This window comes from Oncorhynchus masou, chromosome 15 (genome assembly GCF_036934945.1).
Source record: "Oncorhynchus masou masou isolate Uvic2021 chromosome 15, UVic_Omas_1.1, whole genome shotgun sequence".
In the NCBI taxonomy this organism is placed as follows: domain Eukaryota; kingdom Metazoa; phylum Chordata; class Actinopteri; order Salmoniformes; family Salmonidae; genus Oncorhynchus; species Oncorhynchus masou.
Genome location: NC_088226.1, coordinates 47,042,820 through 47,057,405, shown reverse-complemented (window position 1 = coordinate 47,057,405; position 14,586 = coordinate 47,042,820). Strand labels below are relative to the sequence as shown.

General features: G+C 42.7%; 1 protein-coding gene across 6 annotated transcripts in view; it reads left to right on the top strand.

The window, feature by feature from the left end:
* The first annotated feature begins 145 nt into the window (after window positions 1–145).
* usp24 (ubiquitin specific peptidase 24) overlaps window positions 146–14,586 on the top strand; it is a 49,749-nt gene continuing 35,308 nt past the window's right edge. For 5 of the 6 annotated variants that reach the window (XM_064989464.1, XM_064989460.1, XM_064989462.1 and 2 more), the window contains exons 1-12: window positions 146–536; window positions 5,837–6,005; window positions 6,149–6,216; window positions 7,533–7,676; window positions 7,785–7,907; window positions 8,013–8,048; window positions 12,567–12,632; window positions 12,919–12,984; window positions 13,081–13,155; window positions 13,359–13,517; window positions 13,685–13,799; window positions 13,909–14,120. In XM_064989464.1, the coding sequence (XP_064845536.1) occupies window positions 264–536; window positions 5,837–6,005; window positions 6,149–6,216; window positions 7,533–7,676; window positions 7,785–7,907; window positions 8,013–8,048; window positions 12,567–12,632; window positions 12,919–12,984; window positions 13,081–13,155; window positions 13,359–13,517; window positions 13,685–13,799; window positions 13,909–14,120 (1,506 nt within the window). In that variant the 5' untranslated portion in view covers window positions 146–263. The remainder of the gene's footprint in view (window positions 537–5,836; window positions 6,006–6,148; window positions 6,217–7,532; window positions 7,677–7,784; window positions 7,908–8,012; window positions 8,049–12,566; window positions 12,633–12,918; window positions 12,985–13,080; window positions 13,156–13,358; window positions 13,518–13,684; window positions 13,800–13,908; window positions 14,121–14,586) is intronic. The other variant, XM_064989463.1, reaches the window with a different exon arrangement.

The window sequence follows — 14,586 nt, the reverse complement described above, 5'->3', positions numbered from 1 at the left end:
TCGAATCAGTGTGAAACATAATGTTCGTGTTTGCAGAGCTAACTAGTCAGCCTAATGTTCGAGGTTTTGGGGTAAAATAAAGGGGATCCTCAGTCCTCTCTTCGGTTCATATGGGTGGGTCAGGGTGCTGACGTTCTACGCAGGAAGTATCCAGTGAACCATCGTGACAGCCTGCGTGATTGTAAACATGGCGCCATGCACCTCTACAGGGCTGTGCTGTTTTACATCCCGTTTGTAGCTAGCCTGAGACACAAAACTTAACCATGGAGACAGAAGAGGAACAACATATGACAACTCTCCTCTGCATGGGTTTCCCAGATGCAGTGGCGATACGCAAGGCGCTACGCCTGGCGAAGAACGACATCAACGAGGCTGTTGCGCTCCTGACCAACGAAAGCCCCGGTCTTGGGTATGGATATGAGCCGATGGAGAGTGGCCCTGCCCCAGGCCCGAGTGGAGACGGGGAGTCCAGTGGGCGGACCGGGACTGGAGGGTTCGACCCACCTCCCGCATACCACGATGTGGTGGAGAGCGAGGTAAGGGTGAAGAAGGATAGTAACGTTAGTTCGCTGGCTTCGTAAGCTAGAACACAAGTTAGCGCCATCAAATATTGCGATGATGATGGCTAGGTAGCCAGACAGGGCTCGCCCTACAATACTGCATAGCGTGCTCCGCTCATGCCTGACTGTCAAAATATAGAAGGAAAATCCTCGGCATGCATAACTCAATTTACAGTTGGCTCAATCTCGGTCTGCATAAATTCGACATTCGGCTAGTTGAGTTGTAAATACAGCACTAGATAGTTTAATCATCAGTATTGAAATTGGGTGCACACTAGCCAACATCCGATTCAGAATGTAGCTGTTGCTTGACAGCTAGCTCGGAAGTTAGTTAGCTAGCCCAGCGCTTGGTTATGGGGAATGCGCGAATCTCTAACGTTACATGGGCAAACTTGCTAACCAACTAACTAGTGTTTGCAATCGTTATTAATAAAGCCGGTTTGCAGAGTGAATGTGGTGATATTAAGATCTTCGCATTCATTATCTTGGGGAAATGCATATCTGTATGCAGTTTAGCGTAATGGAGTTAGTGATGAAGCCGGTGTTTGTTGGATATTGGCACCGGTGTTGTTAGGCCGGAGACGAAGTCGATAGGTTGCCTAGCGGTTAAGAGCCCACTACGTGAATAATCCGTCGATGAGCAAGGCACTTAACCCTAATTGCTCATGTATGGGCTCTGAATAAGAGCGTCTGTTAAATGACTAAAATGTACAAATGTAGCTAGCCAACGTTAGCTACGCGAACTAAGCTGGCTATAACTAGGTACATTAGAGAAGCTGAGATTTCGCAATCGCCCGTGAACCTGATGTGGCCATCTTGTGCTTTAAATATTGTCTAATAAAAAAAGTTATTTAAATTGTTCATAGTCCAGTGACAACGTGATGTCTAACTAAACTCAAGCATTCAGCATCTGCAAGCTAGCTAGAGAGCATCAAGTAGGGGCAGGACAAAACCGTTTTGGTGATTTGGGTATCATCAAAATAACTCAATCGCACACGTTTTTGGTCTCATTCATCGGTTTTTACCTGATTAAGTAAAATACCATTGGATATTTTATGTTGAAAGATCAGTTTATATTCCTAATACTTAAGTTGAAACTGATGCTGTTGCTTCCTGTTAGGACTATTATTCATCATTATGTCTTATGTCAAAACCGTTTTAAAGTGTCCTAATCAATAATAGTTTGTGATATATTGAAAACCTAAACATGAAATTTACTATCTACATATACATGTGCAACAATAGTAATCATATGTATTTTTTTAAGGAGCTACTTATAAACTGCACAAGCTCCAAAACCCTGTCGTTTTGTCAAGTGGCAATAAATCACTCATCGATTGGGGTGGGGGTATGCGCTGTTTAAACTACCACAACTCTAAAACCACATGGAACAACATCCAGAACAGTCAGCTACATTTTGGAATGTTGCATTTTGATAAGGGGGTCAGAAACCTGGCAGTGTGGTGCCAGGACGGCAACCTCCCCCTCAACGTCAGCAAGACAAAGGAGCTGACCATGGACTACAGGAAACAGAGGGCCAAGCACGCCCCCATTCACATTGACGGGGCTGTAGTGGAGCGGGTCGAGAGCTTCAAGTTCTTCGGTGTCCACATCACTAAGGATCTATCATGATCCACACACACCAACACAGTCATGAAGAGGGCATGACAACACCTCTTTCCCCCTCAGGAGGCTGAAAAGATTTGGCATGGGCCCTCAGATCCTTTTTTAATTTTTTTATATTTTTTTTTACAGCTGCACCATTGAGAGCATCTTGGCTGGCTGCATCACCGCTTGGTATGGCAACTGCTTAGCATCCGATTGTAAGGTGTATCTCTCTAGTCTAGCGGTTAGGTTACCATCTCTATTCTCTACACACAGCAGATTATGTCCGCTGTCTTCATTGCTGTGCGAAACAGTGTGCATGGTGACGTTGATCACCAGGGTGTGGGCATGTGTGTGTGTGTGTCTGACACCCGGGTTGCATTCAGTAGGTCACAGCATTGCAAAATGTTTTCAAATGTATCCCATTTTCCAGGAACCGTCTGCATCAAAAGCAGCCCTGTTTTGTTTTTATATTGAAAACTTTTCTTTCAGGTTACATATTCAAATGGTTCACATTCAGACCATTACGCCAGACAAATCCCTCCGTCCCACTCTTTCTCCTCCATCTCCCTCTCTCTCTCTCCAGCTTGGTTTTGCGTCTCTGCTATCTGCTGTTAGGAGGCATGTCACGGGTCTGTGGCCCTGCATTCTCATCCTAAATTTAGCTCCACACACAAACATCCCTACATTCTCATATGGTTACCTAGCTGCCCTGCGCAACATACATACATGCGTACATAAACACAGCAGCACACACACTCAATAAAAACACACATACCAGAAAGACATAGACAGACTAACAAACACACCACACCCCATCCTCCTGAGAGAAGCCCAGAGCTCCAGTCCTCCACCTAGGCTTCTCATCAGGCAGGAAAACAGCACTAGTACTGTTATTGTTACTGTGTTAATAATGCTGAGAGGAAACGGTGACAACTGCCTATTGGTTCAGCAGTAGCTAGTTAGAAACCTCCCCAGGTAGTATCTATTAACCCAGATTATTCTATTTCTACACTAAAACATATTTCTAATGAGATTCTCCTATACACATGCTTTGTAGTCCTGGAGTCATCTCAATCTAGGATCCTGACCCCAGTTATGTGTTAAAAGACAGGTCAACAGATCATGCTGTCTTCCTTACCTCAATAAGGGGTCTCTGATTGGACTGTGCTGTTCTGGGGAGCACCTACCTAGTAGGTGCTCCCCAGCAATAAAATGTTTGGCTGTTGACGTTTCTGTCTTAGAGAAACGCTCATCTCTGACTCTCTCCATTCACCCATCCATCTAGAGCTCATCTCTTTCCAATCCTTTCTATTAAGGAAGATAGCTGAAACTTCCCTCCCCCTTCATCCTTCCATCGATCATATATTGGTATGCTGTACTGAAAGGGCAGAGGGGTTATTGAACACACACACCCACCACTCTCACAGCCTGTTGTGTTGTGTCAAATAACAACAAATAACCACCACAATGAGTTCAAAATGTCCAGTATTTATGTTTATATTTCAGAAGAACATATTGATTCTTTAGACAGTCAGAATGGTGAGAGAATGCATGCTAATGGTAGAGAACCACTACAGATGATCACTAACCCAAGCTGGTCGATAATAGATAAAGACAATATGTTGCAACTTCCCCGTCTCCCCAAATAATTGTGAGCGCACAACTTTCAAACATTTGCCGCATTCATGCAGGCGAATAAAAGGACATTCTGTCGAGTGTGACAGTTTGAGGATATTCTTCAATGAAAGTAAAGGACAGTAATGTTACGAGTAAAGTAGGAAGCCCGGGATTCAATAGGCGATTAGATGTTAATGTGTCATGAAAGGAGGGTGGTTGTTTGGCCTGAACAAGCAGTTTTATACGCTGAGTCTGACTGAGTTTCTTACTCCGCTGGTCTCGAAGAAATTACGAGTCCTCAATGTCAGAGACTGAATAAAGACCAATTCATTTATACATACATACATACATACATACATACATACATACATACATACATACATACATACATACATACAGTGGGGTAAAAAAGTATTTAGTCAGCCAATAATTGTGCAAGTTCTCCCACTTAAAAAGATGAGAGAGGTCTGTAATTTTCATCATAGATACACTACAACTATGACAGACAAAATGAGAAAGAAAATCACATTTTTAATGAATTTATTTGCAAATTATGGTGGAAAGTAAGTATTTGGTCACCTACAAACAAGCATGATTTCTGTCTCACACAGACCTGTAACTTCTTCTTTTTCCTCTGTCCTCCACTTGTTACCTGTATTAATGGCACCTGTTTGAACTTGTTATCAGTATAAAAGACACCTGTCCACAACCTCAAACAATCACACTCCAAACTCCACTATGGCCAAGACCAAAGAGCTGTCAAAGGACACCAGAAACAAAATTGTAGACCTGCACCAGGCTGGGAAGACTGAATCTGCAATAGGTAAGCAGCTTGGTTTGAAGAAATCAACTGTGGGAGCAATTATTAGGAAATGGAAGACATACAAGACCACTGATAATCTCCCTCGATCTGGGGCTCCACGCAAGATGTCACCCCGTGGGGTCAAAATGATCACAAGAACGGTGAGCAAAAATCCCAGAACCACACGGGGGGACCTAGTGAATTACCTGCAGAGAGCTGGGACCAAAGTAACAAAGCATACCATCAGTAACACCCTGCAGTGCCAGACGTGTCCCCCTGCTTAAGCCAGTACATGTCCAGGCCCGTCTGAAGTTTGCTAGAGCGCATTTGGATGATCCAGAAGAAGATTGGGAGAATGTCATATGGTCAGATGAAACCAAAATAAAAATTTTGGGTAAAAACTCAACTCGTTGTGTTTGGAAGACAAAGAATGCTGAGTTGCATCGAAATAACACCATACCTACTGTGAAGCATGGAGGTGGAAACATGCTTTGGGACTGTTTTTCTGCAAATGGACCAGGACGACTGATCCGTGTAAAGGAAAGAAACCATGTATTGTGAGATTTTGAGTGAAAACTTCCTTCCATCAGCAAGGGCATTGAAGATGAAATGTGGCTGGGTCTTTCAGCATGACAATGATCCCAAACACACCGCCCGGGCAACGAAGGAGTGGCTTCGTAAGAAGCATTTCAAGGTCCTGGAGTGTCCTTGCCAGTCTCCAAATCTCAACCCCATAGAAAATCTTTGGAGGGAGTTGAAAGACCGTGTTGCCCAGCAACCACCCCAAAACATCACTGCTCTAGAGGAGATCTGCATGGAGGAATGGGCCAAAATACCAGCAACAGTGTGTGAAAACCTTGTGAAGACTTACAGAAAACGTTTGACCTCTGTCATTGCCAACAAAGGGTATATAACAAAGTGTTGAAATAAACTTTTGTTATTGACCAAATACTTATTTTCCACCATAATTTGCAAATAAATTCATTAAAAATCCTACAATGTGATTTTCTGGATTTTTTTTTCTCATTTTGTCTGTCATAGTTGAAGTGTATCTATGATGAACATTACAGGCCTCATCTTTTTAAGTGGGAGAACTTGCACAATTGGTGGCTGACTAAATACTTTTTTTGTGTGTGTGTGTTTTAATTTTTTAAATGTTTTCCGAAACCTAGACAAGACCGGGACTCTCAAGACCGGTCTAGAGTACTACAACACTGGTAGAACTATAAAATGTTTATGTGTGTTTCAGAGGAGTAATGATGAGAATGGGAATTGTTCAGGCAGCAGTATGGAGTTCCCCACCACTAACCTGTATGAACTGGAGAACAGAGTGTTCACTGACCACTGGTCAATCCCCTACAAGAGAGAGGAGTCACTGGGCAAATGTCTGATCGCAGCCACCTGCCTTGCCAAACACGGTAAGAGAGAGCCAGTAAGTGTGTGGGGTGGGTTTGTTGTTGTGGGTTTTGTGACTTGTAACTGTTGGATGCTTTTCACACATTATTTTACACCCAGTTGTCAATCAATAACTACAGTCTCTCTCTCACTTTCTTTCTCTCAGGTCTGGCGGATGCGGATGAAAACTGTAAGCAGTTTATGGACAGGTGTATGCACGAGGCCTTTAAAAAGGTGAGTTGTGTGTATGCATGAATGAAGCCTTTAAGTGTGTGTGTGGTAGAGGTCGACCGATTATGATTTTTCAACACCGATACCGATTATTGGAGGACCATAAAAGCCGATACTGATTAATCGGACTATTTATTTATAATAATGACAATTACAACAGTACTGAATGAACATTTATTTTAACTTAATATAATACATCAATAAAATCGATTTAGCCTCAAGTAAATAATGAAACATGTTCAATTTGGTTTAAATAATGCAAACACAAAGTGTTGGAGAAGAAAGTAAAAGTGGAATATGTTCCATGTAAGAAAGCTAACGTTTCAGTTCCTTGCTCAGAACATGAGAACATATGAAAGCTGGTGGTTCCTTTTAACATGAGTCTTCAATATTCCCAGGTAAGAAGTTTTAGGTTGAAGTTATTATAGGACTATTTCCCTCTATACCATTTGTATTTCATTAACATTTGACTATTGGATGTTCTTATAGGCACTTTTGTATTGCCAGTGTAACAGTATAGCTTCCGTCCCTCTCCTCGCTCCTCCCTGGGCTCGAACCAGCAACACAACGACAATTAGCGCGCGCTAACTAGCCAGCCATTTCACTTCGGTTACACCAGCCTCATCTCGGGAGTTGATAGGCTTGAAGTCATAAACAGCGCAATGCTTGACGCACAACGAAGAGCTGTTGGCAAAACACACAAAAGTGCTGTTTGAATGAATGTTTACGCGCCTGCTTCTGCCTACCACCGCTCAGTCATACTGGTATGCTCAGTCAGATTATATGCAACGCAGGACACGCTAGATAATATCTAGTAATATCATCAACCATGTGTAGTTAACTAGTGATTATGATAAGTTTAATGCTAGCTAGCAACGTACCTTGGAGTGCAATGAGAAAGAGGCAGGTCGTTATTGCGTTGGACTAGTTAAGGTTGCAAGATTGGATCACCCGAGCTGACAAGGTGAAAATCTGTTTTTCTGCCCCTGAACAAGGCAGTTAATCCACTGTTCCTAGGCCATCATTGAAAATAAGAATGTGTTCTTAACTGACTTGCCTAGTTAAATAAAGGTGGAGGAAAAAAAAATCGGCACCCAAAAATACCGATTTCCGATTGTTATGAATACTTGAAATCGGCCCTAATCGGTCGACCTCTAGTGTGTGGGTGTGTGTGCATAACACTTATAAGTGAGCGACGTAGAACCTGTTTCAAAGCCAGTTTTCCTCATCTTCAAGAAAGGAGACCTATTTGAACAGGACTGTTTGGTGGAATATTAACACGTTCACTCACTCTGCTTGCTCTTCCCACCCTTTTCTAGCTCCTGACCAGTAGTGCGGTCCATAAGTGGGGGACAGAGATCCATGAGGGGATCTACAACATGTTGATGTTACTGGTGGAGCTGGTGGCTGAGAGAGTCAAACGGGACCCCATACCAGTTGGTGTGATGGGTGTACTGACTATTGTGGGTACACACACAGACCTCATGCATACAGTAAACACACACACACCACGTCACATGAAATAGCATTCACACACCTCGCCCCTTAAACCATTAGCTGTCTGTCTGTAGGCCTTCAACCCAGACAATGAGTACCACTTTAAGAACCGTATGAAGACGTGTCAGAGGAACTGGAGCGAGGTGTTTGGAGAGGAAGCCATGTTTGCTGTGTCACCTAGCAACAGCTACCAAAAGGTGAGGCTGTAATATGGGTGTGGCTCTAAAGCACAAGTATGAAATAAAAAAACAGAGAAAATGTATGTGTGACTGATCACGTGTGTGTGCCTTTTGTTTCTACAGGAGCCTCATGGCTGGCTGGTAGATTTGGTAAATCGGGTAAGTCCTCCCACACACACCTCTGTGATAGTTCAGGGCAGTTTCATGGTAACAGAATTATGCTGAGAACTCATATTTCTCACTTTAAAATGTATACCCAAAAACCCCCCACTGATTTCAAGGTTTAACAAACCATATATCTCCATGCACAATGACTACTTTTAAAGCGCCCCCCCCCCCAGACATTGAAGTTAGGTTAAATTTAGGTTCTGAATGAAAGATGACAAAGTATTTTCCTTGTGTTTAAAATACATATTTTCCAGGACGTTGAAAAGGCGTCTTTTTCCGGATGTTGAAAAATACGTATTATCCAGACATAGAAATCCAGTTAATTTTTGGTTCTGAATGAAAGTTGAAAATAAGTAATTTTATAGACATCTATTTTGGGGCGAAATCAAGGTCGGTCCGGACTGCACCAAAAAAGGCCAAAAGGCATCGGTGTCAGACTACTTACTGAGGTGTAGCCTGAAATGTTATTTTCTGAATCCCATTTATGTGATAAGCCTATCGTTTGTAAAACACCCCAAAAACACTTGCGGACAGGGATGTAGCCTACAATGTCAGCCCTCAATGGATTTGTATGAATCCCCATCCATGTGGTAGGCCCACTATTTAAGATCTGAATATCAGCTACCCAACTTTATCATGAGTTCTTGGGAGCTTATTTTCAATGTGATTACACAGCGGGAAATGCAGAAGTATTTTATTTTTTCGCAATGAACAGCTTGTCAAGACTTCGCCACAGATTGCAACCACTGGCCTATCTTTGATTTCGTCATCTATTGTTTTCTCAAGTTTTGTCAACTCTCATAAGTTGCGGCTGCGAATCCACCATAGATGTAGTTAGAAAAAATAACAGACCTGCCAACATGCACAAATTTTGCGTACCAGCTATGTAGTTCTCTGTCCATGTACGAGATCCAAGTTAAAAGTACGCAGAAATAAATGGGCCCTGATTTTTTTTTTTTATTGTTGATGTACATTTTCATAAAAAGTGAATCTAACATCCCGCAACACACAGACATGTACTGAGTTTGTATCAACGGACATGCAGATCAATACATTATTATTGGACGTAGCTACGTTAGCCAACATAGGATGGACATTCAGTGGGCTCTAAAGTGCCAGCAGTTCACTCGCATTTGCTAGTGAAAGAAATGAAATGCAAATACGAAAAAATAACTGGTCGCATTTGTGCGAGTGTGATATACGTTTAATTCTGCGTCCCTTTAGTTGTATTTCCCACGTAACATTTACGAAGATCATGCAACCTTATAGACTGTAACTGTAATTCTGATCCACGTCACAAAAAGTATAATCAAAAATAAATATAAACATCTTTGCATTAAATGGAGTGGGGAGTTTAGACGAGTGAGCGATGAAGAATGGTTGAGTGTCCGGTATTAGCTATTGAGGCAATGCTTCTAAAATACCGTTGCACTAGATTTGAGATTTTATCAATTTTGAAAATCTGAAATGATGTATGTGCTGTAAAGAAATTCAATAGGCACCTTTACATAGGCTGAAACACAGCCTACTAAAGCTTTGTGTAGCCAGTTTGTGGTCTGTGTTGATGCGATCATTTGTTTTTATGTTTTCAATGTTGATTAGGAACCCTGTCTAAAAAGCCCATACTTGTGAGCTGGCCCTGTTTGAGAGGTGACAAGCGTACCTCTACTATAGAGACTATACTTGGTGGCCAAGGCAAGTTGGATCTGAAGACCTTCTATGCAAATGTCAAACTTCTTTTCTTCTGCAGTTGACTACATGTTGCTGAATTTTCCATTTGGAGATATGCTCCTCCAGCATGCAGTGGTCGCTGACATCGCCAACAGGCAGACTGCCTAGTTCTCATCCCTCAACTTTTGCATGGCACTCTTTCCCTGCATTATTCCTGAGGGAGCCTCTGTTGATCTTGTGGAAGATGAGTTTAGACTCTCAGGCAACAACCTTTGAGCAGAGTCTGGTCAACATGCGCATGGATCAGGCCTGGTGAGAAATCGGCGCAATGAAAGGGGGGCTGCCTGGTCTACTCCAACCTTTTGGCTGTGATGCTGGGCATATTGGTCATATTCCCCCAACATACCCAGCAATGCAGACTGTAAATGAATATTCAGTCTCGTTTCCAAGAACAAAACCCAGTACAGAGCCTCCCTCAGTACAGACATGCTGAGTGCCCTCGTTACCAGGAAGGTATCTATGATTGCCAGAGGAACTGTTTTCCACAGAGAAGTCTACCCTGTTGTCAAAGGCTAAATCTACTAACTACCAGGAAAATCTGTCTAGGAAATGATTTCCAGAACATTGGAAGGTCTCAAGAAGATTTGATCTCACCCACTGTTTCCTATCATAGCTTTTTTGTTTTTATTATGGATAACATGTTTATTTGATACTGATGCTTTGCTTCAAACATTTGTTCCTATATCAGAGTTAAAAAAAAAAAAATTTTAATTATTGTGGATAAGACGTTTGTTCATTTTGTACCTAGACAAATAACTTATTATTTGTTTAATAAAATAAAAACAACTCCAAGAAAAAAGGCCCTTTGTGTGTTCTTTCTAATTACATCTTGTTAGTGACTTCTACCATATGTGTAAGTGGAATGCTGTCAAGAAAGAAAGTATTCCAACCTTTTTATAGATGTGATTTGGTACAATTCTATAATTGCGATCACTCACAAACAGCGCGCGCACGAGCGTGCGGTCAGGCTTCGCCTGCGGTGCAGCCAAAACAATGCTCATGGTTCTCATGGAGAGTGAAATGATAGGCTTCAATGACTTTGCTCATGATCATGCACGCTGCAAGTGACATGTAACTAACTATGAATTCCTTGAATTTTCTTTTCGTGTATATGCCTTTTCGTTATCTGCGTAGACAATAGTGGTTTCTCGCTATTGTTACGCCTGTAGTGTAGCAAAACATGAGCGGTCAAAATCTTGCGGCGACGGGGGAGCAGGTTTTCAACATGCTATCACATCACACAATAATACCATTTATAAAGGGGTCACTAGCCACTCAGTGGCTAGTTTATTAGGTACACCCATCTAGTACTGGGTCGGATCCCCCTTTGCGTCCAGAACAGCGTGAATTCTTCGGGGGATGGAAATGTTGCTCAATTGGTAGCAAGGGACCTAACGTGTGCCAGGAAAACATTCCCCACACCATTACACCACCAGCCTGTACCATTGACACCAGGCAGGATGGGGCCATGGACTCTTACGCCAAATCCTGACTCTGCCATCAGCGTGACTCAACAGAAACCGGGATTCGTCAGACCAGGCTGAAGTTTTTCCACTCCTCAATTGTCCAGTGTTGGTAATCGCAGCCCGCTTCTTCTTGTTTTTGGCTGATAGGAGTGGAACCCAGTGTGGTCGTCTGCTGCAATAGCCCATCTGTGACGAGGACCAACGAGTTGTGTGTTCCAAGATGCTGTTCTGCATACCACTGTTGTATTGTGCTGTTATTTGTCTGTGGCCCGCCTGTTAGCTTGTATGATTCTTGCAATCCTCCTTTGATCCCTCATCAACGAGTTGTTTTCGCCCACAGGATTGCCACTGACTGGATATTTTTTGTTTGTCACAGCATTTCCAGTAAACCGCAGACACGTTCCTGAGTGAAAAGCCAACGCCGGAGCTGACGTGCCTGGCACCGATGGTCAAACCACGCTCAGTCGCTTAGGTCACTCGTTTTGCTCATTCTAACGTTCAATCGAACAGTAAATTAATGCCTCGACGCCTGTCTGCCTGCTTTTCTAGCAAGCCACAGTCACGTGACTCACTCTCTGTAGGAGCAAACCATTTTCGTGAACGGGGTGACTGGCCTGTGTGTGTGTGTGTGTTTTTTTTTTTTATACAGACCTGCTAACAAATCAGTGAACATTTGCAAATGATCTAAAGGAATCTGATTAATTTTCTGTTAAAAAAACAAATTTGCACCCCTTATTTTATTTTGCTCCATTGCTCAGTGAACACAAGTCTGTTTGGATCAGTTCAGTCGTGAAGAGGAATAAAATTGCAGCTGTTTCTGCTTTAATATACAATGCCATGCTGGTGGGTGGTAATGTTAAAATAAAACCCAGTCCTGAAACAAAACGTAGGCTGACAATAACGTCTATGTCATAGGAAAAGATACTGCATTCATGTGGATTTACACGGAGTGCACAGTTTGGATAAATATACAGTATCATACTTTGACTAAAACGATGACTTATTGACTTAAATCGTTGTGCAACATCATGAGTAAGCTCTGGCCGCCATCTTTCAGCTCGAAAAAGTGGATTTTACCTTAATTATATTTTACCAAATTTAGCATCTGCAGTTTTTCCAGTAAATGTATTTAAACCTTTTTACTATGTAAATTCTTCAAAGTAGTCATTGTGCATAGAGCTGTATGGCCTGTTCATACAGTTCCGTTACAGTCGAATTGCCGTTCATTTTTGTCTGTCTCTCTCCATTCAGTGAAGTGACTGTGTATTTCTGTCTCTTCTCTCCATGTCCTTTCCCTTCTTGCTCTCTCTAGTTTGGAGAGATGGGAGGGTTCACTGCTATCCAGGCTAAACTCAATACACAGGAGATAGAGATTGGGGTAAGGGGACACATGCATACTTGTGGGGCTACTCTTAGATCTCCTTGTGTGAGTCCTTCCTTTTGAGGATTCTAACCGGAACAACACACACATTGATCCCTTTCACAGCAAAGACCTTCTCCACCATTAGCATGTTAATCTCTCTCTTGCACCGGAGACTGTAGCTTCTCAAGCCCCCCCCCCCCCCACACACACACACACACACACCTCCTCACCTTTGGGAGACAACCATTTAACATTTTATTTTTTAGACTATGTGTGTATGCAACTGTCTGTCTCTCTGCAGTGTGTGTCTGCTCTGGTCCAGCCTCTATCTGTGTGTGCAGAATACCTCAACTCCAGCCTGGTGCAGGTAAGACATTTCCCTCTAACACACACGCAACATATGGTACATCCTCAGCATGATGATTACTTCATGAGACTAATAATAATGTGTGTTTGCTTGTAGCCCATGTTGGATCCTGTTATCCATAAGATGATCACCTATGTTCAGAACCTGGAGGAGAAGGACCTGAAAGACAAGGTACCACAATACCCCCCTGCCTTGTATACCCGCAAGACTCTGCTCTACTGACCTTGGGATGCTCCCGTAAATGTTATAAATATCAGTGTCCAACGTCTAAAACCGTTCATTCAGAGCTTAAAGTCTGAAGCGAACAGTCAGACTGCACAGAGTTTCCCATGAAACACCGCATCAGGTGATGATTTTTACCGTCCGTCCTGTAGAGGCTGGTGAGCATCCCAGAACTGCTGTCGGCCATAAAGCTGCTGTGTATGAGGTTCCAGGCCACCCTGGTCACTGTGGTGGACGACCTGCGCCTGGACACTCTGCTACGCATGCTGAAGACTCCTCACTTCTCTACCAAGATGAACTCCCTCAAAGAGGTGAGAGGTCAGGGGTTACACGATGAAAGGTTAGATGTAAAACAGGAAGCTTTTGCCAAAGTTAGCAGGGCCAAGACAAACTGGTGTCGCTCTCCTTATTGTTATGCTATTGTCCATGTGGATGCTTCTTGCTATAAATGGTATGAAATGTGTTTATGCGTGTCTAGGTGACTAAGCTGATTGAGGAGAGTACTATGTCTAAGACGGTGAAGAATGCCATTGACACAGACAGACTGCTGGACTGGCTGGTAGAAAACTCTGTCCTCTCAATAGCACTGGAGGGTAAAGACACTGTTAATGTTAGCACTGGAACAACATATTTGTACTTTTATCTATCTTGACATGTGATTCCAGGTAAGAGAAAGCAGTAATAGAAGTGTGTGTGTTCTAGGTAACATAGACCAGGCCCAGTATTGTGATCGAATAAAAGGCATCATTGAATTGCTGGGCAGTAAACTGTCTCTGGACGAGCTCTCTAAGATCTGGATGATACAGGCAGGACAGTCGTCCACGGTGATTGAGAACATCCACACCATCATGGCTGCAGCTGCCGTCAAGTTCAACTTAGACCAGCTCAGCCACCTGTTTGTCCTTATACAGAAGGTCTGTATGTGTGCTTAGGAACGTCTCTCTGTGTGTGTGTGTGTGTGTGTGTGTGTTAATTTTAAGCTCAGGCAAATGCTGGTAGATTTAGTTATTGGCGGTTAAGAATGTCTATTTCACCAGCCACGCTTGGGGGGGGTCAATTTGCAGGCTCTACACTGCAAGCATTACCTTCCCATTTTTTAATAAAAATAAGAGTCAGAAGTCAACTATGAGCATATGTGTGAGTTTTCTAACTTTTTCTGCTGTTTTGTTTCATAGCTGCTAATCACAAAGAAATACAAATCCTACATATCACTTCATGCAGCAACAGCTTTATGCACTGTGAGTGAAGTGCTGATACATTTTTGGAGGCGCTGGCACAGGCATAAAAGTTGGTTTTAATTAACTCAAGTCTGCAAAGTGAGACTGTCCTGTTATTTCTTGGCTATTTACATTGTTTTGTTCACAAGCTTGGTTGTTTTTC